The 25,295-nt window shown below is 37.4% G+C and overlaps 2 protein-coding genes across 2 annotated transcripts; both read right to left on the bottom strand.

Moving 5' to 3' along the window:
- Positions 1-17,650: 17,650 nt before the first annotated feature.
- Positions 17,651-23,149, bottom strand: LOC120287295 (disease resistance protein RUN1-like). The gene is made up of 4 exons (XM_039300048.1): positions 21,963-23,149; positions 20,502-21,597; positions 18,936-19,238; positions 17,651-18,850 (listed from the first exon to the last, which is right to left on the bottom strand). The coding sequence occupies exons 1-4, from the start codon at positions 23,147-23,149 to the stop codon at positions 18,416-18,418; spliced, it is 3,021 nt and encodes a 1,006-aa protein (XP_039155982.1). The 3' UTR covers positions 17,651-18,415.
- A 673-nt stretch (positions 23,150-23,822) lies between these two features.
- LOC120287294 (toll/interleukin-1 receptor-like protein) lies at positions 23,823-24,443 on the bottom strand. Its single transcript, XM_039300047.1, has one exon. The coding sequence runs from the start codon at positions 24,441-24,443 to the stop codon at positions 23,823-23,825; it is 621 nt and encodes a 206-aa protein (XP_039155981.1).
- Positions 24,444-25,295: the final 852 nt, after the last annotated feature.

Raw genomic sequence — 25,295 nt, 5'->3', positions numbered from 1 at the left:
GGCTTCACCTAATAGACTAGTTATCTCATGAGTGGCCAACTCGAGAAGAGAGCTATAGATGCGAAGATGAAATGCCCGACTTATTTAATTGAAACTAGAATTGTGAAACTGGGATGTCACGGTACCAATGTGAAAATGTTCAAGATTTAATTAGTCAAATTAAAATGTTTATGATTGAATTGTTATCAACGCAATAAGTTAAGACTTTTTGGTACTTTTTCCCATAAAAAATTGCCAACTGATTGTAATAGTCTACCAATGTTTATTTTTATATCTTACCAATGCCGTGAAGGTTACTAATTTAACAAAGCAATTGCCGGCCTTGATTTGATTATTGTATCAACACTCGACATGGTAAGAAACCAATTACTTTTAATCACATATCAATTTTTTATTTTTTATTTTTATCTTGCTAGGTTTGGAAAAGTATCACCATTCACGGTTGGTAGAATGTAACGACATTTAATATTGCGACTTCTTGATGCCTTCAAAGTTTCCAGCTTTTATTGGAAATAATCAAAATTAATTAAATTGTGATATCAACTAATTTTAGTTACTTACCAATGATCTCGATGACATACAATCGCGGCTTTAAGAAGAAAAAATTGTATAGAATAAAAGAAATTACACTTAGCTCCACATGGCGGGAAAAGAGTATGAAGTAAATTACAAATTTAATAATCGCCAACACAAAAAACAGTCTTCTTTCTGGGGGTTTCACTTGAGCAATCCTTCATAAGAACAACCTGAATTAGCCGGATGGACTCAAATTTGACCGAGCTTTTGCTTCATCTCAATTCAAGCTTTCTTCGATTCTCAAGGTTTTCTCTATCCTTTGCTTGATTATGAATTTAGTCGTTCCTTGTTTGTCAATTGTTATATGTAATTCACTGTTTCTCAAGCTTCAGTCTTTGTTTTTTTTTTTCTTCCTGTAACAAAGATATAATAGAAATCCGTTTGTGTAGGTTTTCGTTTTTTAGAATAAATTTTGAATAGAAACAAGAAACAAGAAAAAAAAATTACCTTTTTTTTCCTTGGAACAACTCGACAATCAAGCCTAAATATTTTCTTTTTTTTTTTTTATTTTTCTTTTCTTTCTTTTCTCCTCCCAAACTTCTTCCCTAACCAATCGCTGGCCTCAGCCATAATTGGCTGGTGACCAGCTAAATGAGGCCTAGCGACCTTGCCGGAGCCTCGCCGACCCTTAGCGAGGTCGCCCCAAGCGTCATTGTGGTTGGGGGAGGTGACCTCACCCAGATCTAGTGAGGTCAAACCTTACTCGACCAAGCAATGCCTACCTTGTGGAGGCCGAGTGTGAGGTGGAGCCTCATCAACGGCTAGGTGAGGCTCAACCTCGCCTTGGTTGGGCGAGGTCAATTCTAAGTCACAAAAATATTTAGGTGTCATATCAAATGCGTTTCCATTATGAGAATAGAAATTTTACAATTATCAAACAAAGTCTTCTACTTAGAAACTTATCCAAGGAACATAAATAGGAAAAATGATTTTTAAATAGAAATTATTCTCGAGAATAAAAATGTTACTATACGCATCCTAAAACTATCATTTCCTTTAGTTATCTTCTTCCAGAAATTTTCGTAACGTTAAAGCTGCATTGATTTTGTGCCAATTTGACCATTTTCTGCCCTTAGAAGTGCCCTGACCCAATCCAATTGCCTGAGAAGTTGCACTTTTTAGAGTCTCTTTGATCTTTGTATTGTACTTTGTTCCTTTCCCCCTTTTTTGGGCTCATAGATCTTTGCAAATTGATGATTCATGCCATAACATAACATCATGAAGTTCCCAAAGAAGGAATTAGTCGAGATTAAGCCTCTAGCCCTCGCTAAATCTTACATTCATCTTCCCCAGGAAGTTTGAAACTCCGTTCTTGCTCTATTTTTCAATTTTTTTTTTTTTTTTGGTGATGTACAGGCAAAGGGCATTGACTTGTACTCATTCATCTCCTTTGGCCCCGGAACGGAAGTACGTGATTGGACGCAGTGCCTCTATATAACCTCATGAAATCGCCTCATCTTTGTTGAATTGTCAACACAACCTTGGTTTATTTTTTAGGGCTCCTATAAGGATAGGGTGCATTCATTTCTCGTCTATGCAAAATTTGTCCAAGAAGGTATGACATCTTTCCTGAGGCTAGAAAACAAACAGAGTCAATATAAGTATGATGTTTTCCTGAGTTTCCGAGGTGAAAATATACGCAAAAACTTTGTTGACCATCTGCACAATCATCTGCAGCAAAGAGGAATCGTGGCCTTCCGAGGTGATCACCACCTAGATCTTTAGAGGGGAAAATGTATTAAATCGAAAATATTGAGGGCAATACAGCAGTCAAGACTTGTACTTGTGATATTCTCTAAAGACTACGCTTCTTCTACTAAGTGCCTGGAAGAAGTTGCTAAGGCTGTGGAGTGCAAGGATATCAATGAAGGATCAATGATACCAATTTTCTATGAGGTTGATCCATCCGACATACGAAACCGAGGGCAAACTTTGGGAAGGCTTTGCTAAAATTGAGGAAGCTTATTTATGCTACAAGAGAGATATAAAGAAGTGAAGGATGCAGTGAGTAAAGTAGCTGGTCTTGCCGGCATAGAATTGAAAGATGGGTGGGCCTCTCTTCCACTAACTTGGAATGATTTGTTTTCCCTAATATTTGCATGCCACTCATGTCATGACCGTCATACTCTGTATTATGTTAGTTCATTTGAACCAAAATACACTCTAGAACTAAAAAGCCTTAATGCTTTCTGGGGAACTAATCATCTGCATTTCTTCGTTGCAAATATGAGACCGAGTTCATTCAGCAAATCATCGGAGAAGTCGAAAATAAACTGGGTCCTCGGCTATTCTATGTCGTAGGCGGCCTTGTGGGAATGCATTCCCACGTTGCAAATGTAGTTGAATGTTTATGCTTGGACGAGAGTGATGTGCACAATATTGGCATGTGGGGTATGGGTGGCGTAGGCAAAACAACTATTGCACGAGTAGTTTGTGACAAAATCCATGGCCAATTTAATGATGGATGTTGTTTTCTTGCCAATATTAGAGAAATTTCAAGAGAGAATGGTCTAGTGTATCTACAAAACTAGTTTCTCGGCGATATTGTCCAAGACGACAATTTGAGAATCAGGGATGATCTCAGAGGTGCAAACATGATAACAGAACGAGTACAACATAAAAAAGTTCTCATTATACTTGATGACATGGATGAAAATGAGCAGTTGAAAAAATTAGCAAGAGGTTTTGATTGGTTTGGAAGTGGTAGTAGGATCATCATAACAACTAGAGATGAACATTTGCTTCTCCAATATGGAGTAAATTCCATATATAAGGTGGATGAACTATCCTTTGGTGAGGCTCTCCAACTATTTTGTTTGAAAACTTTTAGAAGTAACCATCCTCCAGCGAGTTCAATGAGCTCGTGGAGCAGGTTATTGTACACACTAATGGCCTTCCTCTAGTGCTTGATGTCTTAGGTTCTTTTTTGGCTTGTAGGAGCTTGATGCAATGGAAGAGTGCACTAGCCAGACTTAAAGAATGTCTAGAAGGGAAAATCTTTGACCGGCTTAGGTTAAGTTATGATGGACTACAACAAAAAGAGAAGGAGATTTTCCTAGATATTGCTTGTTTTTTCAAGGGAAAGGAGAAACCTTATGTTATGGAAGTTCTGGACCATTGCGGCTTGTATGCAGATATTAGAATCGAAGTCCTTGTCGATAAATCTCTTATCCAAATTGTGGGCAACAAACTGTGGATGCATGACTTGCTACAAGAGATGGCTTGGGAAATTGTTCGTCGAGAGTCTCCTGAAGAGCCAGGAGAACGAAGTCGAGTCTGGCTTTTTGAGGATGTATGCCATATTCTATCAAAAAAACTCGGTGAGTATCTGCAAAGTTAATTTGCAAGCATGCTTAATTGATATAAGAAAGAAAAAATTGCTAGTCATGTATTGACACTATATGAGTTGTTTATTAGGAATCGGAAAAGTCAAAGCCATAGTCTTGTGATATGGGGACTGTAGAACAGTGCGCTTGAATGGAGAGTCATTCATAAACATGACTAACCTAAGATTGCTTGATGTTCGTGCCATCCACCTCTCTTCCAGGTTGAAGCACCTTTCAAATGAACTACGCCTGGTAAGATGGGACAACTACAGTCTAGATCATTTCCACCAAGTTTTCTTCCAAAGAATCTTGCGAAACTCCATATGCAAGATAGCCTCCTTTGCAACCTCTAGAGCAGGGAAAAGGTTGGAATAAGTACTCATGCATTTTATGCTTCATTAGATGCTTTATTATGTTTAACAAGCTATAAAATTGTTCAACCAATTTTTTCTAGATGCGGGTCTTCAAGAAATTGAAAGTTATCAACCTCAATGGTTCCAAATTATTCATGAAGACTCAAAACTTCATATATGTCCCAAATCTAGAGAGGTTAATTCTCAAACGTTGCAAAACATTATCTCAAGTTCATGCTTCAATTGGAAATCTGGAAAGACTCCGTCTACTTGACTTGGGTGACCACGAGACTAAATAAAAATAAATATAAAGATAAATATGTTTATAATATAAATATATATTTTATATTTTATATAAAATTATAAACCATATCTATTTTTTTATATTTTATGTTTAATAAGTATATATTTATAAATATATATATATATAATATTTATATAAAAATATTTTATATATATTTTATATAGATATAAACATATCTATTTTTATATAAATATATTTTATGTTTAATAAATAAATATATACTTATAAATATAAACATATCTATTTTTTTCTCCGGACTTCTAAATATATTTTATGTTTATATTTTTATATTTTTTTATATAAAAATATGTTTATATAAACAATATAAACATATTTTTTATTCAGGTAATGTAAATTCTCAAAAAAATATATAAACATATTTTTGTTTTTTAATTTAATAAAAGTTAATTACTTTTAGATTTTGTTCAAAAATTTTACCAAACAACATTTGAAGAACCCCTACTTGTATTTGAGCAAATGCATTTTCCAAAAGCCGAACCAAACAGGCTTAATTTGTTTGGATGTTCAAATCTTGAAAAACTTAGAGGATTGCTTGATATTATATGATGAAAGTGCCATAACACACCTCCCATCCAGCTTGACATTCTTAACAAATATGAAAAAAATTATGCTTTCATGTTAGTAAAAGGAGGCCACAAAATTGTTGGAGGGCACTGACGCGTACGCCGAGAAGAGCTCGAACTCTAAACGTCCGCGATTGCCTTCATTTTTAGGGCTATCCTCTTTGACAGGGTTGGATCTGAGTGGCTATAATCTTCTCGAAGGAGAAATTCCCAGTGATATTGACTGCTTACACTCCCTAAGGTCTTTAGACCTAGCCAAAAACAATTTTACCACAATAACTGCAAGCATCGAACATATATCTAGCCTGGAATTTTTGATATTAAATCATTGCAAATATCTTGAAGTGTTACCAAGACTTCTAGACAGCATAATGATTGTGGCAGCTGAGAAGTGCCTCAGATTGGAAAGAATATCAAACCCATTCGTTATATGCACAGTACCTAACTCAAGGTTTTGCTTCCTTAATTGCTCCAGTTTGCTTCCGCAAGATCTTGATTTTACTTTGCAACAGAAGTACTCCTTGTTGTTGCTTTGTTACATCATTTGCTGTTTCATGAGAGTAATTCCATGAACTTATTTGGTGTCTCCATGTCTGCAACATGAAATACCTGAGTGGTTTGGCTACCAGGCAATTGGACCTTTGTTGAGCATAGACATGCCCCCTAATTGGCATGACGATAGTTGGAGAGGATTTGCCTTATGCGCATCTTTTAAATGAATTAACGCGTAGCTTCGTCGGGACTTGGAAAATGACCACTTCATTTTCTGTGGGTTCTTTGCTGATGGAAATCGGCTAGGTCCCTTATTTAAGTTTCCCATTAGATTTGTCAATTCAGGTTGCCTTTGGCTAGGTTATGTGTCGAGTACTCAATTTTCACGTGATACAAATTGGGAGACAATGTCAAATCACATTTTCGTTTCATTTATGATCACCAACCCTAGGTTAAAGGTGGAAAAGTGTGGTGTTCATCTGGTTTACAAGCAGCATCCAAGCAAGTTTGATGATATTTTAATCAGATGGTGTAGTTCATCGCCAGGGATTGGGATATATTCTACCATGAGTTTCAACCCCGAAGGGAGGTCAATGGTGTCTTCAAATATTCCATTGATCCGAACCTGTACAAAGTGAATGAAGGTGTAATGTGCTGTGGGGTCCATGAGTTTCAAAATCGCCGGTTCAATGGAAGTCGTTTACTCGCGGAGTATCTATATTTGATTTGGCACCCTTCGAGACTTCGACATGTGTCTGATCATGATTCCAATAGATGGTAATCACTACTAGATTTGATCAATTTTCGGGGATTTTGGTTCAACCTTTCGAAATCCAAATAGACTATGAAAACTCATTAATCCTAACCTAAAATTCTAGAATATCACTACCGGCACCAACATCTCCAAAATTATTAGGGGAAGTATTTTTGCTGGCTTTTGTGTTTCACTTTCTCACCATAACAAAATCTTTCTTACAGTTTGTCAAGGAACCGTCAAGTATGGTCAGCGCGCATTGATTTCTCAAAAAAAGCTCGACGTGAACCGTAAGTGGATTCTTTGTTTTTGAGAAACTTATGCCATCCTCAACACTAGAACGTATATATCGATCAAATACTAATTTCTTTTTTAAAATTTTTTGGACCAATTCACAATTTTCAATTTTCCTATTGACTATATTTTACTTTGACTATTTTCTGTGATATTATAGTTCTAAATACAAATTTTAATGTATTGATAATCTACAAGTAGAGTTTTAGGCGTAACTAAAATTACAACCCTCTCCATGTAATTGAGTCAATGGAATGAACTCCCACAATCTCTCTCCTGGCTGCCAACTCCATTTCGAGTTTTATCAGTTGAATGTCTCTTTCCCTTCTGGCGCCCAAGGAGGCCAAGAACCCTAATGAGCTTTTTTCTATAAACCTTACGGATTATTTAAATCCTTGCACGCCATTAATTTTTTTTTATCAGGTGAGGCCACACCTATACATTTTTTTCTAGGATAGGAGAATTTAAATATGTCGAGATCTTCCATCTTTTTCTTTAGCTTTTGTATTTACCTTTTTTCCCTTTGCATACTCATCATGGGAGATTGATCTATCTATTAAATCATTTATTTCCAGATCTGGTCCAAGATGGTACAAGAGCATACTAGATGTCGCTAAGCAACCGTCATCTTGAACCTGGCAGCAACCGTTTGTTTATGTCCACTCTTTTGAAAATTTATATTAATTCGAAGGTGAGTCCATTGCTAAGAATGTCTTGAGTTTGAGCTGAGATACCCAATCCCAATAGTTTTTAAAGTTTTATTGATTTTCTAGATTGAGTAGGTTTCCTGTAATGGAATGTTTTATTCAAATATTAAATATATAAGAGATCAAATTCTACTCGATTATTACACCATAAGAGGTATGTTCAAATTTTCTCTTTGTGAATTTTCTTAATGATTTCTTTGTGAAAAAATGTGAGATAACAATTAACGGTTTGTTTTGATTGAGATCGAGGGCTGGAAAACACTTGAGCAATCAAACAATGATAAATCTTATACTTTTCCGATTCATAGTGGATTTCTTGGCAATTGGCTCTTTTTGTGAAGTATGAACTAACATTTAGACCGAACCATATAAATCTTTTAGCTGTTAATTTCTTTTTCTAGTGTTAAACTTGAATTGCAAACTCTGTTAGTTTTGCATTATTTTTCACAATAGAGTTGTCGCTAACCTCCCAATGTAAGATCTCTAAGGGAGGTGGCTTGAATGGTTGTGCTTATGAGGTGGCTTCTACAATTAGCATTGGCTTTCCTAAGCTTTATGGATTATAACTTGACATTATTTTTTAATTATTTAGTTTAATTTACTTAGAAGCCGCGATTAACATATAATGGATTGGTTATGAGCCATGTAAGGTGAGGGGGTCACCCTTACTACTACGAATCAGAGATTCAAGTTGAGAACTTAATTACTCTAAATGAAATTTAGCATTCTTTCTATGCCTTATCTCTTTTATGAAAACAGTTTGCACACGATCTCTTCAATTTTGTTTTTAAGTCCCAAAACATATAAATGATATTATGCATGGGTGCTCAAGCAGTAAAAATTAAATCAAGCAAAAAAGATAAATAAGAAATGGGGAAAATAAAGACAAGAGCCGTTTAATGTAAATTAAACAAGCCCTCGTTATTTACTTCACATAATTCTCAGGAGCCATGTGCACTAAACTTGCCTAATATTAATATTTAATCTGATTCATCTTCCTATCAATCAAAGAAATTTTATAAAATATTCTTTTAATATTTCCATCGGCTCTTGTGTCAAGTGCATTCATGACCTTAAGCTCTATTTATTTTGTAAAAATGAATGATTTAAAACACATTTTTCTTAAATTGATCCTTATGTTGTTTATAAAAATAAATAAATAAAAAAAATATTTTTATTATTTATGAAAATAGTTAAATATAAATTATTATCTATAATAATAATATTTTCCCTAACTAATTATTTTGCAAATACGATCTGGACACATCGCAGGGTCGCACTTCATGCCGGGTAATAAAAAAAAAAAAAGTCTTGGCGAGATGCAGACGGTGGGAGAAGAAAAGTCAAAAGTTACAAGAAGAAATGGGGTTGTTGCTTCGTGCGTCGTGGCTGAGAAAGTGGAGAGAAAGAGCAAACCCAAAAGGAAACATTTAAAAAAGAAGAAAAGCGTGAGAAAAGGGGTTGTTCTCGTGAGAGTGCACGAGAAAGTGGAGAAGAAAAAAAGAAAAAGGGCCGAACCTTTGATCTCCCCATTTCAAGGTTAAACATTGACGGAATCGGCTCAAGTTTGAGTTGTTCGTGAGATTGAGAATTACAAGTTGATTGGTTTCGTTCGTCGAGAACCCCCTCTGAATTCTCTAATTGCGGTTAGAGTCTTTTTATTTCAAATTTGTTGATATACTCTTGTGGTGAGAAAATATGATTGTAATGCTTTGTGTCCGCCATGTTCAGTCTGAATTCTCATGTGTTATCCCCATGCATTATTCTTAGTGATTTTCTTGGCAGTGGAAGTTTTCTGAGTGATCCATTCTTAGTGATTAATGGAAGTTTGGCATTAGGTTTCCATGATAAATCATTGGTATTGTTGTTGGCTTTATTCTCTTATCAATTTGGCATTATAATTACTTATTTCGAGGATATATATGACTGGTTATTGACGGGGCTAAGTTGATTTCGGTTGGTTTAGTTTTGGGAAAGAAATTGATCATGAATTGGGTTTAGTTCCTCGTGAATTGTTGTCCCCGGTTCTTTCCAACAGTCTACATATATATATCTTCTTTATAGCCTTAAATAATAGACGAAGAATGCTGCTTGGGAGTTGACTCGGAGCTATCCCAAGCTGTCATTCCTTCACGGAACAGACCTGGAATGGAGGGGACCAAAGCAGGTCGAGGTTCCGAACAGCTGGAGCCACCGCGATAGACTCGGCTTCGAGATGGACATCCTTCTAAAGCTTCAGCTAAAAAGGAGAGGAAAGACGAAGAAGCGTCCAAGACCGTGAACTGCTATCATCTCACCTGCGAGTACTATGAACCAAACGCTTTGACAGGTGATCCGCCCTGGAAGTAAATGATGAGTTGACATGGGGGTTTACCCATCGAGGAACTGCATTGCCATGCAGGATTATACTCGTGACGGATGCTTTGCCCTGCCATCAGTTAAAATTGATCACTTGAGTTCGTGGAAGAAAAGTGTTCCCTTATAGGCATCCTAATACACATATCGTAGTTCCATTTAGGATCATTTAAGGCCTATAATCACGACGAATCCCTCCCCACCCAGGGCGCCAGACGTCGGCGTTCCGCGCCCTCAGAAACGGGATCTACTTCGGTGCCGCGCTGGTAATTCAGCAAATGATACTGGTAAGTGTCAAACAACTTCGATAAACCAGAAAATGACCAGTAGCTTTGCTCCCCCGGTCAAGCGTTTGTAACTTATCAGACAGCTTTTTGACAAGTACCAAGACCTTAAAAAAATTGCCAACTGATTTTAATAGTTTACCGACGTTTATTTTCATAACTTATCAATGCCGTGACGGTTACTAATTTTTCAAAGCAATTGCCGGCCTTGATTTGATTATTGTATCAACATTTGACATAATAAGATACCAATTAATTTTACTCACATACTGACTTTTTTTATTTTATTAATATCTTGCTAAGGTTGGAAAAGTATCGACATTCGCGGTTGGTAAAATCTAACAACATCTATTATTGCGACTTCCCAACGCCATCGAAGTTTCCGGCTTTTATTGGTAATTATCAACATTAATTAGATTGAGATATGGACTAATTTTAGCCGCTCACCAACAACCTCGATTACATACGATCGCGACTTTTAGAAGAAAATATTGTGTAGAATAAAGGAAATTACAGCTAGCTCCACATGGCGGGAAAAGAGTATGAAGTAACATTACAAATTTAATAATCGCCAACACAAAAAACAGTCATCTTTCTGGGGAGTTTCACTTGAGCAATCCTTCATAAGAACAGCTTCAGCTGGTTGTGGTTTCTCAATTCGAACCTTGACACATTCGACCGGCTTCTGCATTCATCTCTTCGCTTGGACTCAAGCTTCTTCGATTCTCAAGGTTCTCTCTATCCTATGCTTGATTCTGAATTTAGCCGTTCCTTGTTTGTTAATTGTTATACGTATTTCTCCGTTTCTTTGCTCCAGATGTGTAAAAAACTGCCATTTCCTTTGGTTATCTTCTTCCAGAAATTTTCGTAACGTTAAAGGTGCATTGCCCGAGAAGTTCCACTTTTTAGAGTATCTTTCACTATTGTTTTGTCAATTTGTTCTTATCCTCTTTTTCTGGGCTCATACATTTTTGCAAAGAAAGTGAATACTCTCTATCATCTATTGGGAGAGATCGTGACCGAATCGCTAAGATTCTCGACTTGACTCTATTATGGCATATGTGTTTAGGGCACATGAGCAAAGGTATGATGATGCCGAGGAAAGGGGGTTGTTAAAGGGTCAAAAACAGTCGACTTATATGAGCACCGATCTATGGAAAGTAGCACCAAGTTAAGTTTACTACAGCTATTCATTCAACCAAACGACTCAAGTAATATATTCATTCGGGACATCTGGGTCACTTTTGGTTCCTTTGAAAGGAGGTACTGATATATGCTAACATTTATCAACGTTTATTCGAGGAAGGTATGGGTATACTTTTCTAAGCACAAATATGATGTTTAATCGATTCAAGAAATTTAAGGCATTGATTGAGAAGCAGTCAAATAAACAAATCAAGTATCTGAGAACCGATAATGGCATGGAGTTCTATGGTAAAGATTTTACTGAATTCTGCAAGAAAAAATGTATTGTGAGACACCGCACAGTACCTGTGACACCACAGCAGAATGGCATAGCAGAACGAAAGAACAGAACTTTGCTTGAGCGAGCTCGATACATGCTTTCACATGCAGGACTTGGCAAGAAATTTTAGGCCAAAGCAGTGAACATGTCATGTTACTTGGTTAATCGATCTCCATCATCTGCTATCAAGTGGAAGACCCTAAGGAAGTATGGTCGGGAAACTGTTGATTATTCCAAATTACAAATATTCGAATGTTCTGCGTATGCTCATGCGAGTGATGGTAAGCTTGAGCCGAGGGGCAAAGAAGTGCATATTTCTAAGTTATGCACATGGGGGTGAAAGGCTACCGGCTGTAGTGCACTAATCCCGCATCACCCAATTTTCTAATCAAGAGATGTAATCTTTTGGATGAGACTACAATGCTTCAACGAATGACAATTGAGACACAACCAGCTTAGAAGATAGAGGTGGAGCTTCAAGTGGAGACTAGAAGACCTCAAAGGTAATCGGCTGAAACTGCAGATGAAGCCGTAGTTCCCGGTTAGTGATAGTGAACAACCAGCAAAGCCGCAGCACACTATAGTCGCAAATAGATAGAGAAAGTAAATTAAATCACCGGACGTTATGGTTATACAAATATTGCTTATGCATTGACTATAGGTGATGAGGTGGAGATAGATGAGCCTTCTCCTTACTCCGAGGTGATGGCTAGTTCTGGGAGTCATCGCAGTGGTTATGGGCTATGAGTGAAGAAACGGAATCACTCCATCGAAATCGACATAGGAGCTGGTCAAAGTACCCAAGAGCCAAAAGATTGTTGAAAGTAAATGGGTATTTAAACGGAAATAAGGCATTCCTGGTGTCGAGGCAATGAGGTATAAAGTGAGTCTTGTGGCGAAGGGATATACACAACGGAGGGCATTGACTACAATGAGGTGTTCTCTCCCTGTTGTAATACATGCTTTCTATTCATGTTTTACTTGCCTTAGTTGCTTCAGATCTCGAGAGCAGCTAGATGTGAAAACCGCATTTCTTCTCATGGTGAGTTGAGGAGCATATTTACATGAGGCAACCAGAGGGATTTGTTATTCTGGTGAAGAAGATCATGTTTGCTTGTTAAAGAAATCTTTGTATGAGTTGAAACAGTCTCCTAGGTAATGATATAACGTTTGATGCATTCATGGCTAGTCAAAACTACACAAAAAGTCAAATGGATAGCTGTGTTTACTATAGGAGTTAGAGAATGGTTCTTTGATTTATCTACTTTATATGTTGATGATATGCTGATAGCAGCTAAGAATATGTCTAATATTGATGTGTTGAAGAGGCAATTAAATGCTGAATTTGATATAAAAGATTTAGGTGCTGCAAAGAAAATTTTGGGTATGGAGATTTTGTGTAACAGGCTGCAGGAGTTTTACGTTATCTCAAAAAAAATATATTGAAAAGATAGTAGCACGTTTAATCTACAGTCGGCAAAATCTATAAGTACACCTTTAGCAAAGCACTTTAAACTTTCAGATAAATTATCACCGCAGACTAAGGAGGAGGAAGAGCATATGTCCCATGTTCCTTATTCTAGTGCAAAGGTAGTAGTATGTATGCTATGGTGTGCACTAGGCATGATATTTCACAAGTTGTGAGCATGGTTAGTCACATATGAAGCATCCCGGGTAAAGCTTATTGGGACGCTATGAAGTGGATCCTCGATATTTCAATGGACAAATGTGACGGGGTATAGCATATCGAAGGGACGGCAATGGCAAGTGAAACCACTAGTTTTGTGGATTCGAATCACGCTGGTGACTTGGATGATTGCAAGTCTTTAGCATGGTACGTGTTTACGCTAGCGGGTAGTGCAATTACTTAGAAAGCATCCTTATAGGATCACATTGCCTTGTCTTCGACCGAGGTAGAGTACATGGCACTAATCTTTGTAGCGAAAAGGCGATATGGTTACAAAGTTTGCTCGAACTTTGGGTTAGAACAGAAAAGTGTGGATATACACCGTGATAACCAAGGTGCTATATTTGGCGTATAATCCAGTTTATCATGAGCAAACAAAGCATATTAACATCAAAAATACCACTTCATCCGAGATGTCTTAACTAAGGGTAATGTTATTGTCAAAAGATTGCTACAGCAGATAACTCGGCTGACATGATGACTAAATCTATTTCTTTTATGAAGCTCAAGCTCCGCTTGAGCTCTATTGGCGTTTGTGGAGAGCTGAGTGTCCATCGGGGCGTTGGGAGAGAAGAGCATGGATGTATGATGAGCACTATAATTTAGCTTCAAACATTAAGTCAAGGTGGAGAATTGTTAAATTAATGTCTCGAGTTTAAATTGATAACAATTTGTTAAACCAAATTTATTGATAAAGATTTCTCAAGTAATAGAAAAGTTTCGCATAGACTCTTGAAGATTTACAAAAGAGGAAATAAAGATAAAATAAAGGTTTCTCTTTTGGCACACACATATAAAAGGGAAAAGAAACCCTACGTAGAAGAGTTGACTGCTGAAACCTACGTGAGCTGAGCGTCCAACGATCAATGAAGCCGTAAGTCTCCGCAGAAGCTTGAAGAGATACGCGATTTCTTACATACGAACTAGGTGTATATAGAGCATTGTGTTTTTTAGCTTAAACGCTGCGGTAATTTTGTGCTTCTGAGTTTATACCCAAGTGAGTTATTTATTTATAAACACTTTGGGTTTGAGGTTAATTCTATGGAAACACTTGAGCGATTGGGCGATTATAAATTACAAGATTCTGTTACTTCCGCGTATTATATCCCAACACTCTAAATAAAATTATCTCTCACAAGTCAGTCTCAGTCCACAGATTGAGCCGCAAATTCATCAATTCATCTCAACGTTCATGTTTCCAAATAGAAGGGAAAACAGAATCATTCAAGGAACGGAGTGCCCACCTGATCGGGAATGGAGTCGCGGTTGCTATTTGCTCGCCGACGGAGCTTGACAATATTCCTCTAGAACTTTGAGATTTGCTTCGGTCACGGGATTGTGAGAAACGCTCGCATGCATTTGATCAGAAATGTGCTCGTCCTCTTCTTCAGATTTCAGAAGCGGAGAGCACAGCCAAAGGCTGATCGATAAGAAAATTTTGGCATCGGTAGCACATCGATAACCACATCATACCTGATCTGGAGTTTTCTAGTTTTACTTGAATCGGCATTATGACGAATTGTTATTTTTTTTTCCCTTTGCGTATACAATCTGTTTTTGTTCTCACGACCTCTCATGAACATGTTTAGCGTGAGTCTATGCAATCTCAGCCGAGTATCTTCTCATCTTCACCTTGCATGTGTGTGATCAAGAGTTTTTGGCCTAGTGAGTTCTCTTTGGCCGTGAGTCTTGCGCGAAATGTGTTCAGCCGTGAGTTCTATCCACAGAATATGTGAATATATGGCCGAACATATTCCGTCCAACTGAGAATGTGTGCCTTTGTTGGCGAGATTATGTGAATTTGTGTACAAAATTGGCATTCCCTTCTTTTCGCCAGCTGAGATTCACTTCCATTGATGAGTGCCCGCTAAGTCTATTTCCTCTCCTTCGTCCTTTCCATCCTCGGTCGAGCCTTCTTTGCCCCTTGTCTGGGTCCGGCCGAAGTTGCTTCTCTTTGGTCGCTTTCCTTGGGAACGGCACATGAATCTCACACACATTAGTGTTGCTCGGGCCAAAGGGTAATGGCGGCCGAATTCATCTGGCGGCCGCGCTCATGTGGGCTTGGTCTCAAGAGTTCAAAACGAGTTTAGGGCCTCCTTCCAATTTAAAGGCCCGGTTGAGTATCAAGCAATTCATTCTCCGCCAGCTTTCATGCACCTTTAACTATTCCACCTCCCGCAAGCGATCTCAGGAGTGTACTTCAGCACATCGGCCTAGTGTATTCATCATTTTACACCTACAAGTGCTACCGAAAGACTTGCTGGTTCAACTAATCCTCTTATCCTCAATGACATTAGTACTTTTTTTTTTTTTAAATCCATGTAACACCTATTCTTTTAATGATCAGTTAACTATTCAGAGCAGAGCTTTGTCATACTTCTGCTTTTGTCCCTTACCCATGGATTGGCATATTTGTACTGTCCTAATGCTTGACTAAGAAGCAGGAAGCAGATGCTGGCCCACCATAGACGACCTCCGCACATGGGCGGTTGAATTTACAGCGATCACCTTTTGCTTTGAAGCGGAAAATCAGGTGCCAACTTCCTCGCACCAGGGGGCGAAGATGGACGATGCATCACCTTGCTGGTCCACCAACTCGCCAAGGTCTTTGACTCGATCTACAAAAGGGTACGTGAATTGCAAATGAAATGTAATCCTACGAAATGAAATTCTACTTTGATTTTACCAAAAATAAAATAAAAATAAAATAAAAAATAAAATAAAATAAAAAAACAGAAAATGAAAACAGAGCGTCATCGGGTTGCAGAAGTTGCTTTCATAATGCTTATCAATCCAAATGACTCACCACTGGGGTTTACCCTAATAGCTATCAATCCAAACAACTTTGGATTACTTAACACATTTTTGATTAGATAGTAATTTTTTTATGCGTGGTTAACTAGTTATTTGTTGACTAACAGATATAAGCGCATGCTTGGCATTCATACCACCTCCCAAAATTCAAGTACTTGTAAGGCTAGAATTATAAATTCTTATTCCAAATTATTACTCATATGCACGAGGTTGTTTCCAATTTCGGGGTATTTCCAAACTTTTCATTATACCTGTTATAGCCTTCCCTTTTTTTAAAAATAGATTACTTTGAGAGTGATCTTCGCTAATATGTAAACTTCTTTTGGGTCAAATTAGAGCGACAGAATTGCTAGCAAAAATTTATTCACATATAAAAATCATATGAAGTCAAATAAAATAAATTATAAAAAGATCAAAATGATAGACCGCATTCCAATATAACTCAAGGTTCAGTTATATTAATCCTAATTCTCAATCTGTTTTGCCAATAGAAATACCAGATAAAAGTCTAACTTCTTTATGATAAATAATAAATCGTATGCTCTCGAGCACGCCGACTAGAAAATGAAAAATAAATAAACTATGCAAATCCTAATTAGTTCATATTGCATTTACCATACTAAACCAATAGAGTAAATTCAACAATGAAATAATTCAATTAAACTTACATTGACTTGATCCAAATACTACAATAAAACTAACAATGAAGAGTTTATATTTCACATCTTAGACTCGCTTTTTAAATCATTAAATAAAATTGACGAATTGCATTGATATTATTTAATGATCTTCAATAAAAGTATCAAAGAGACTATTTTTTCTTCGTGAATTACACCATGGAGAAATTGCAAGTGTTTTGAAGTCCATAAATTTTGCAGTCAGATTTGTGATATCCTTTGTGAAATTGAGATATTAATTTCTAAAAAATTATGAAGGCTAAACATCCCATGAGTTTTTAAATGTAATTGTGTGTTAAGATGCAATGAGGGTGTTTGAGTAACTCAAGTATAATTGAGATCTCCATTGTATCGTTTGATCTATAGTGGAATAATTTGTTACTTTCTTCGAAGAAGAAGTCCCACCAAGTTCCAACCAAACCATATAAATCTAGTACGTGATTTATTTCCTTTCTATTTATTTTATCTTCCAATTGCTTGTTTTCCACAACACAAGAAACCTCGACGTCAAAACACTAGCTACTAGGTATCCCTTATATTACATGAATAATGCAGGTCTCTTTCAAAAAATTAAAATCAAGTTTTCCTTTTCGTTTAAAATAATTTATAGTTCATTCTCATTTTTCGATTATTTAAATATTTCACACTTCCCAAAACAATTTATAGTTCATTCTCATTTTTCGATTATTCAAATATTTTTACACTTCCCCTCACGCTTAATTTAATCTTTCTTTTTAAATACCAAATGTAGATTTAATTGGGGAGACAAACGTGGCCTGAAAAAAATTCGAACTCAAGACTTCCGCTATTATATCATGTGAAATTTTGTAAGATCACTATCAACTGCTCTAAAAACTTAAGTTATTAAATAAAAGTATGATTTATTATTTCAATATTCCAACAAAATTATTCAATACGATGCATCTTCCAAGCATCGAAAATAGGCGCCATTTAAGGAAGCTGGGCAAACAAGACTACCATCAACAGCACCAATAGGGTCCTAAACTTCACCATGAGCAGAGACCAGAAATGATATTGCTGCTTCTGCTTCATCATGAAAACAACCTAAATCACAAACCACTCATTTGAATAAAAATCCACAAGAATTCCAGATTATTGGGCATTAAATCAAAATGCACTAGACTTAAAAAAGAAAGATTACAAATGCTTGGTATTCCCCTCCCAAATTCGAGCACCATCATGCATATAACTCTCAAAGCTTTTTCAACCTTCCAATACCATCTGGCAGCTTTTCTATGCTATTGTTACCAAGATCTAGAACTTCCTTCAAGCAATTCTGTGATCCTTGTCCGTGATAAGTCCAGCTGAGTCAACAATTCCAACTTCCCAATTAAGTTGGGATCTCTCTCAACCCATCGCAGCATCCAAATGATAAGCAATTCACAAGAAACCCGATGCTGTCAAGAAATCTGGAAACTCAACACAGCCTGATAAGACAAGGGTCGACAAATTCACTAAACAGCTTAAAGAGTTAATTTGCGACTATTGGCACTCCGTGTCTCTAGCTTCTCTAGAGAACTGATGAAGGAAGGAATTTCTTGTATTGCAGTTTCATCTAGAAGAAGTTCCTTCAATTGTTTTAGCTCACCAATTTGAGACGGTAGCTGCTGAATACGCGAACATCCACTCAAGTCTAGTTGAGTCAACAATTTCAAATTGCCAATCCAGCTGGGAATCTCTCTCAATTGTTGGCAGCTTCTCAATGACAAGCACCGCAAATTCTCAAGGAACCGAATGCTTTTGTGGAAGTGTTGCAAGCTCAACACAACCTGATAAGACAATGGTCGACAAATTCACCAAACTACTTACAGAGTCCGGAAATCCAATTAATAATTTGCAATCCCTAGCACTAAGCATCTCTAGCTTCTTTAGAGAACTTATGAAGGAAGGTATTTCTTGTATCGCAGTTTCATCTAGAAGAAGTTCCTTCAATTGTTCTAGTTTAGCCATTTGAAGCGGGAGCTTCTTAAGACCAGAACATCCACTCAAGTCCAAGGAAACGAGATTCTCCATGTCTCCAATACAATTATCAATTTGCTCCAATTCACTACAATTTCTAAGGATCAAAATCTCCAATCTTTTAAAAGCTGAGAGGTAAGGAGTCCTTTTTAAGGAATGGCAACTTGTGAGGTTGAGAACTTTCAGTTTTTCTGCCTTCTACAAGAAAGAATATATCATGGGGGTCAGCAAGGAGTTACTCCCACTTAGAAGAAAAGAAAAAGAATGTATTTTTATATCATACCATCATTGAATGCCATCCCTGCCAAACATCTGAAATCGAGCTTCCTGACAAATCGAGTACGACTAATTCCGCTGCATGAAATTTGTGTGCTTCAAAATTTGAGGCACACTTCCCCCATTTGAGCCATCTTAACTGAGAAAATGAATCACTATAATCTCCACGAAGATTCACATCACTCATGTGAAGAAACCTCAAGTTCGATAAGTTTCTAAATTGTTCATCCACAAATGTGCAGCTCCCTTGATCATTTATATAATTAGAGTTGCCTTCCTCCAGACAAATGGCTTCAATCCTTCCACCTCCCTACAAGTACAAGGATCACAAATGTTGCATCTTACCAACTCAGTGAAATAATATCAATTATTTCTACTTAATTATACATTAAACTCAATACCAATTTTCAGTTTCAAACTCATGCCTAAAATTTTGCATAAAAGTCCATGCAATTTATTAATGCCACTATTAAACAACAGATAAAACCCTAACTGAAAGTTATCCAGATAATTACGAGGTGGTTCTTCAATTTCACCGACACTTTCTAAAATCAATTTAAAATTTTCAATCCCCGATAATTGAAAACGGTTCTTCGAAAATAAATCAAATCTTCAAACGTAATTTTTTTCTTTACTTATTCCCTTAACTATTTTCCTTTGCAAACAATCTGTGTGCTCTCTGACTAGTCGTGGCAAAAAAAAAAAGAGCGCGCGCATCTGTAATATCACATGAAGTAAGAGGAGTTTTTACGTTTTAGGGATTTTTTTCCTTTTCTCTTCCCTGAATATTCCTATCAAAGTCCTTAAGCTGATACGTGAACGAGCATGAACAAGTGACTTACGAATACAACAAAACAACCGAAGTATAACTCACTAAATGAATGAGCATGACTGATTATTCTAAATCAGTTGCATTAACTAAATTTCAAGATTAATTAGGATGATTATTTTGGATTCAGTTGATAAGATCATAGATGTCAGCTGACAACCATAAAAGATAAGACGCGCATCAGTTAAATTAGGCTCTACTTTAAGGCATACTTTTTTAATTATGGCTTACCTGGGTCAGTTATTTTGTTTCTCTCAATATACAGACTGGAAAAGTCTGCATTTCAGTATTCGCCGGTCAATTTTGTACGTTATTTTTATGATTGGGTTCACTGTTGATGTTTTTGACTTTCAAAACCACAAAGGTGCCCCAATGGCCATCCTTCTCATATGAGAAGGGAGAGGGGGGGTTCGAATCCTTACCTTCTCATGGGGTTCGAACCCCACCTGGGACGAGGACGATTTAGTTTCAAATATGGGTTTAGACTCCTACGCCCTACGAAGAGGTAGGACAAAAGTTTGAAAGTAAGAATGAGAGTGAGAGTAAGAGTGTGAGTAGGAATAGAGTACAACCGACCAAAAAAAAACCACAAAAATGGAAATTTGAAGAGAAACTGCAGCATTCACTAAGAAAGAGCAACCTCCTTTCCTAATCACGTCAATAAAATAATACCAGCACAATAACTGACATCATTTAAAACAAGAGAACATAGACTACGGGAGCAAAAGAAAAATACAAAGTTACCTTCTTGCTCTCTAGCACTTCCAAGGCTTCCTCATAATCCCACAATCTACTACGTTGGTGAGGCTTGTGGTAGTTTTCTGCACGCACAATTTCCCTACCTAGATCTCTCATTTGGTCATACATTCTGAACTCATGATTATCTCCAATACTTATGAACAACAAAGATCTCAGTACTTCAATTCCTCCCCTTGCAAAAAAGCCACAAGCATTCCACATATAGCATGCAATTCTTGCATCACTCCCAATTAAAAAACAAGCGATATCCAAGAACATTTGTCTTTGATCCTCCTCCAATGCTTCATAACTTATCATCAACTTTTTTGGCACTTCCCTCTGAGGCATATTTTGCATCTTACATATCGTTTCTGACCACAGCGCTGATGGTTTTCCACACAAAAATGAACCTACAACCTTGAGAGCTAAGGGAAGCCCTCCCGTTATAGATACCACAACGTGAGTGAGAGCTGAAAACTCACTAGGAGGAGAGTCACTTCGAAATGCATGTCTAGAAAATAGGATCAAAGATTGCTCCTCATCCATTTTCTTATGCTCATACTTGATGTCCATGCTAGCCCTAGCAAGAACACTCTTATCTCTAGTGGTAACAAAGATCCTACTTCCTGGTGCAAACCAATTAGGATTTCCAGCCAAAGCTGCTAACTGATCAGTGGTATCTAAATCATCTAGAATAATGAGGACTTTCTTATCTTTAAGCTCGGATGAGATGATGCGGATTCCATGATGTTTGTTATGCAATCGAATATCTCTTCGCAATATATCACGTATTAATTGATTTTGCAAGTAACTAATACCATTGCGATTGCATGATTCCCTAATGTCTACAATGAAGCTACAATGCTCAAATTGATTCAATAGCTTGTTGTAGATCACTTTAACAAGAGCCGTCTTACCAATGCCCTCCATTCCATAAATTCCCACAAATAGGGTAGCACCAGAACTCCTATTTATTAATTTCATAACCTCCTCCACATGACTATCAATTCCGACCAAATTCTTAGAAATATCCAACTCCACCGTTTTCTTCAACTCATTCAAAACTTTTTGCACAATTGATTTTACCAATTCTCCTAGAGGCCTGTCAAACAAAATGAGTTCAATGATATGACTTTTTTTCTAACAATAGCACAAACAATGGAATTTGGGGATAATTTGGAAAACCTATAAATCTTTTTCCCACCTCCTTTCGTTATCTTATCTCTATGATAAAAGTGGGTAAAGCAATCGCGTGGTTGCTCCACATGATGCACCCATAACATCTTTCAAGGTTACTCTAAACGTATTTAGTTAGAAAAAGATTTGAGGCTAATGAAGCTTTAAGTTTTGCACATATAGTAAAGGAGTTTCATCATTAAAACGAATGAATCAAATCCGTAAAAAATTATGATTTGCTGGCGTTGACATCATCAAAGTAAATAAAGTGCTGGTTAAAGAATGAAGTACCTATTAGCAAATTGCCATCCTCGTAAGGAACTGACTTCTGTTAGCGCTTGCTGCCATTCCTTCGTAAACTTTTGATCGAAACGCCTCCCGGAATAATGAAATGCCTCTCCAAATTGACCCTTTTGATCCCGCACATCTGCAGGTTCCACTTTGTAGAAAATAGGTAACACTATGTGCCCTAAGCGTCTCTTGCACGTCATCATTTGAACAAGTTCATCAAGGCACCATTTGCTAGAAGCATAATTCACAGAGATAATTGGGATCAAAATATTGCTGTTCCTAATGGCTTGCATAAGATCTTCGCTCAATCTTTCGCCCACGCGGAGCTCATCGTCATCCGTGAAGACACGGATTCCAACATCAACAAGGCTACAGTAGAGGTAGTCGGTGAAGTCTCTTCGAGTATCCACACCTCTAAAATTCAAGAACACTTCGTAATTGTTTTCGCTTGGCGGGATGGAAGGACTAGGCATGGCAAGATTCACGGAAGACACATCTTCCGCATTTTTTCGATCCTCCCCCATTTCTTCACAAATTATCCTAAACTTTTCTTGCACGGCCATATGAGATATATTTTGCATCTTCTGTATTGTTTCTCTCCATATTCGTGATGGTTTTTCACACAAAAATGAACCTATATCCTTGACAGCCATGGGAATCCCTTCTGTTGTAGATATAACAAGACGAGATAGAGCTAAAAATTCACTTGGAGGATAGTCTCTTCGAAATGCATGTCTAGAAAAAAGGATAAGAGATTGCTTTTCATGCATTTGCTTATGCTCATACTTGATGTCCACTCTGGCCTTATCAAGAACACTCTCATTTCTAGTGGTAACAAAGATCTTACTTCCTGAGCCAAACCAATAAGGATTTCCAGCCAAAGCCTCTATCTGATCAGAGGTATCCACATCATCAAGAATGATGAGGACTTTCTCATCTTTAAACCTAGACAAGATGCACTTAATTCCTTCATCATTATTACAAAATTGATCTTTTTCTTTTTGCATATCAAAGATTAATTGATTTTGCAAGTAATTAATACTATCACATTCACATGATTCCCTGATATTTGCAATGAAGCTACGATGCACAAATAGATCAGACAACTTGTTGTATATGACTTTAGCAAGAGTAGTCTTACCAATGCCCTCAATTCCATAAATTCCCACACAAGGTAGCACTAGCATTCTTGTTTACCAATTTCATAACCTCCTCCACAGGATTGTCAATTCCGACCAAATAGTCATCGCCAACCAACTCCTTCACTTTCTTCAACTCTTTCGAAACTTTTTCCACAACCAATTTTACCAATTCTCCTTCTCTCCTGTCAAATGAAAATGAGTTCAATGACATAAGTATTATCTAACGATAGCACAAACAATAGAACTTGGGGATAATTTGGAAAATTTTTAATTCTTTTCCCCACTTCCATCCTTATTCAATTTGCTAAGATGAAAGGGGGTAAGGCAATCCGTGATTGCTCCACAAGATGCACCCATAACTTCTTTTCAAGATTACTCTAATGTATTTTATTAGAAAAAGATCGAGGCTATTGAAGCTTTAAAAGCAGTCTCTTTTTCTCCTTCTTCTTCTTTTATTCATTTATTTTTGGTTCTTTTAGAGGCAACAGTCGTCGTAATTATCCAAATCTTACTCGTTAAAATAAACACAGTAATGTTGGCTTTATGTAGGTAGAAATAAGCAAAAATATAAGTTAGATAATCCTTGCACAAAGGAAGGCAAAATATTATAGCCATAAACTTTCGTAGTTAAAACGAATGAATCGGATTTATAAATAAATAAAAGATTTGATTGGTGTTGATATCATCAAAATAAACAAGGTGTTGGTTAAAGAATGAGTTACCCATCTGCAACTTTCTCTGATTCCCATCCCTTCAAGCAAGAGACTTCTGCAAGCGCTTTCTTCCATTTGGCCACAACCTCTGGGTCAAAACGCCTCCGCTTGTAATTACGAAATGCCTCTTCAAAACGACCTTGTTGATATCGCACCTCCGCAACTTTCACTTTGTAGAATATGGGACACACTCTGTGTCCCCGTTGTTTTAGGCACTCCATCATGCAAACCAGTTCTTGAAGGCACCATTTGTCAGAAGCATAATTCTCAGAGATAATCGGGATCAAAATATTGCTGTTACTAATGGCTTGCATAAGCTCTTCGCTCAATCTCTCGCCCAAGCGGGGCTCATTGTCGTCCATGAAGACACGGATTCCAACATCGACGAGGCTGCAATAGAGGTAGTCAGTGAAACCTGTTCGAGTATCTACATCTCTAAAGCTCAAGAACACGTCGAAATCGTTCCCTCTGGGCTGGATCGGAGGACTAGGCGTACCAGGATGCTGATCATCCGCGTCTCTTTGCGCACTTGCTCTCCTCTTTCTCAGAAGCTTGTGCGCCAGCACACCGAGAAGGATCGGTGCGACAAGCGCCACGAAAGGGTTGCTAAGAACGAGACGATGCATCTCTTCTTCGCACTCCGCCCGTAGTTTCTCCTCGAAAGTCCCACTCTCAAGTGTGAAGGATATCGAAATGATTCGGGAAAATACGAAATGCCTCTTTCTTTGCCCGAGCAAGGAAGCCTGTCCTTCTCTCTTTTTTTTTGGGGGGCGGCTGTGGGTTTGGAATAAAAGTCGAAGCCGAGGAGAGAATATTAGGTGATCAGCTTTATACTAATCCATTTAACGGTTAACACGTGTCATTTTTGGCTCACCCGAGACTCTTTCATTCCTCCTCTCTCTTCAATTAATCGTCACTCTCTCTCCTCTCTCTTCTGCCAGACACTTTGCATTCTCTCTTTGATTAATTTTTTTACTCGTTTTTTTCCTTCTTTTTCTTTTTTACTTTTTCTTTCTTCTTTTTTTCCTCCTCTCACTGCGCCGGAGACGACGACCTCAGCTCAGACTCTTGCAAAGGTCTCTGACGGGTGGACCCAAAAATGACACGTGTTAACCGTTAAATGGATTAATGTGAAATTGATGTGTCGGGCACCTAATATTTTCTACGGAGGTTATGTATGCATACATTCGTGAGAGAAGCCTTTTTGCTCGTGCAGGTAGAAACGGGCAAAAGCCCCTCGCGGGAGCGGGAGCGGGAGCCATCCTTTCAGCACGCGAGTGACATCGATGCATTGATTCAAAAGAGATTCGAAATAGCAACCAGCTGTGCGGTCGAAATAGTACCCAGACAACCCCCATGAGGTCTGATATTTTATTCTCCGACATGTCGACAGCAGTAAATGAGATTAGATCCACAATCAATTCCAGGAAAAATTACATTCCTAAAACCTATATATTTGGAAGAACACTTTTGATCAT

This window comes from Eucalyptus grandis, chromosome 8, assembly GCF_016545825.1.
Source record: "Eucalyptus grandis isolate ANBG69807.140 chromosome 8, ASM1654582v1, whole genome shotgun sequence".
NCBI lineage: Eukaryota > Viridiplantae > Streptophyta > Magnoliopsida > Myrtales > Myrtaceae > Eucalyptus > Eucalyptus grandis.
Note: the sequence above shows the minus strand (reverse complement) of the source record. Positions and strands in the feature narration are given on the sequence as shown.

Excerpts from the sequence above, each read along its gene's own strand:
- LOC120287295 (XM_039300048.1), bottom strand. The coding sequence starts at position 23,149 with ATGCTAGTGCTACCTTGTGTGGGAATTTATGGAATTGAGGGCATTGGT. Across the intron at positions 19,239-20,501 it reads AAGTGCTAGAGAGCAAGAAG|GGAGGTGGAAGGATTGAAGC; the intron begins GTAACTTTGTAT and ends TTGTACTTGTAG. Across the intron at positions 18,851-18,935 it reads AGGGATGGCATTCAATGATG|AAGGCAGAAAAACTGAAAGT; the intron begins GTATGATATAAA and ends TCTTTCTTGTAG.
- LOC120287294 (XM_039300047.1), bottom strand. The coding sequence starts at position 24,443 with ATGCATCGTCTCGTTCTTAGCAACCCTTTCGTGGCGCTTGTCGCACCG.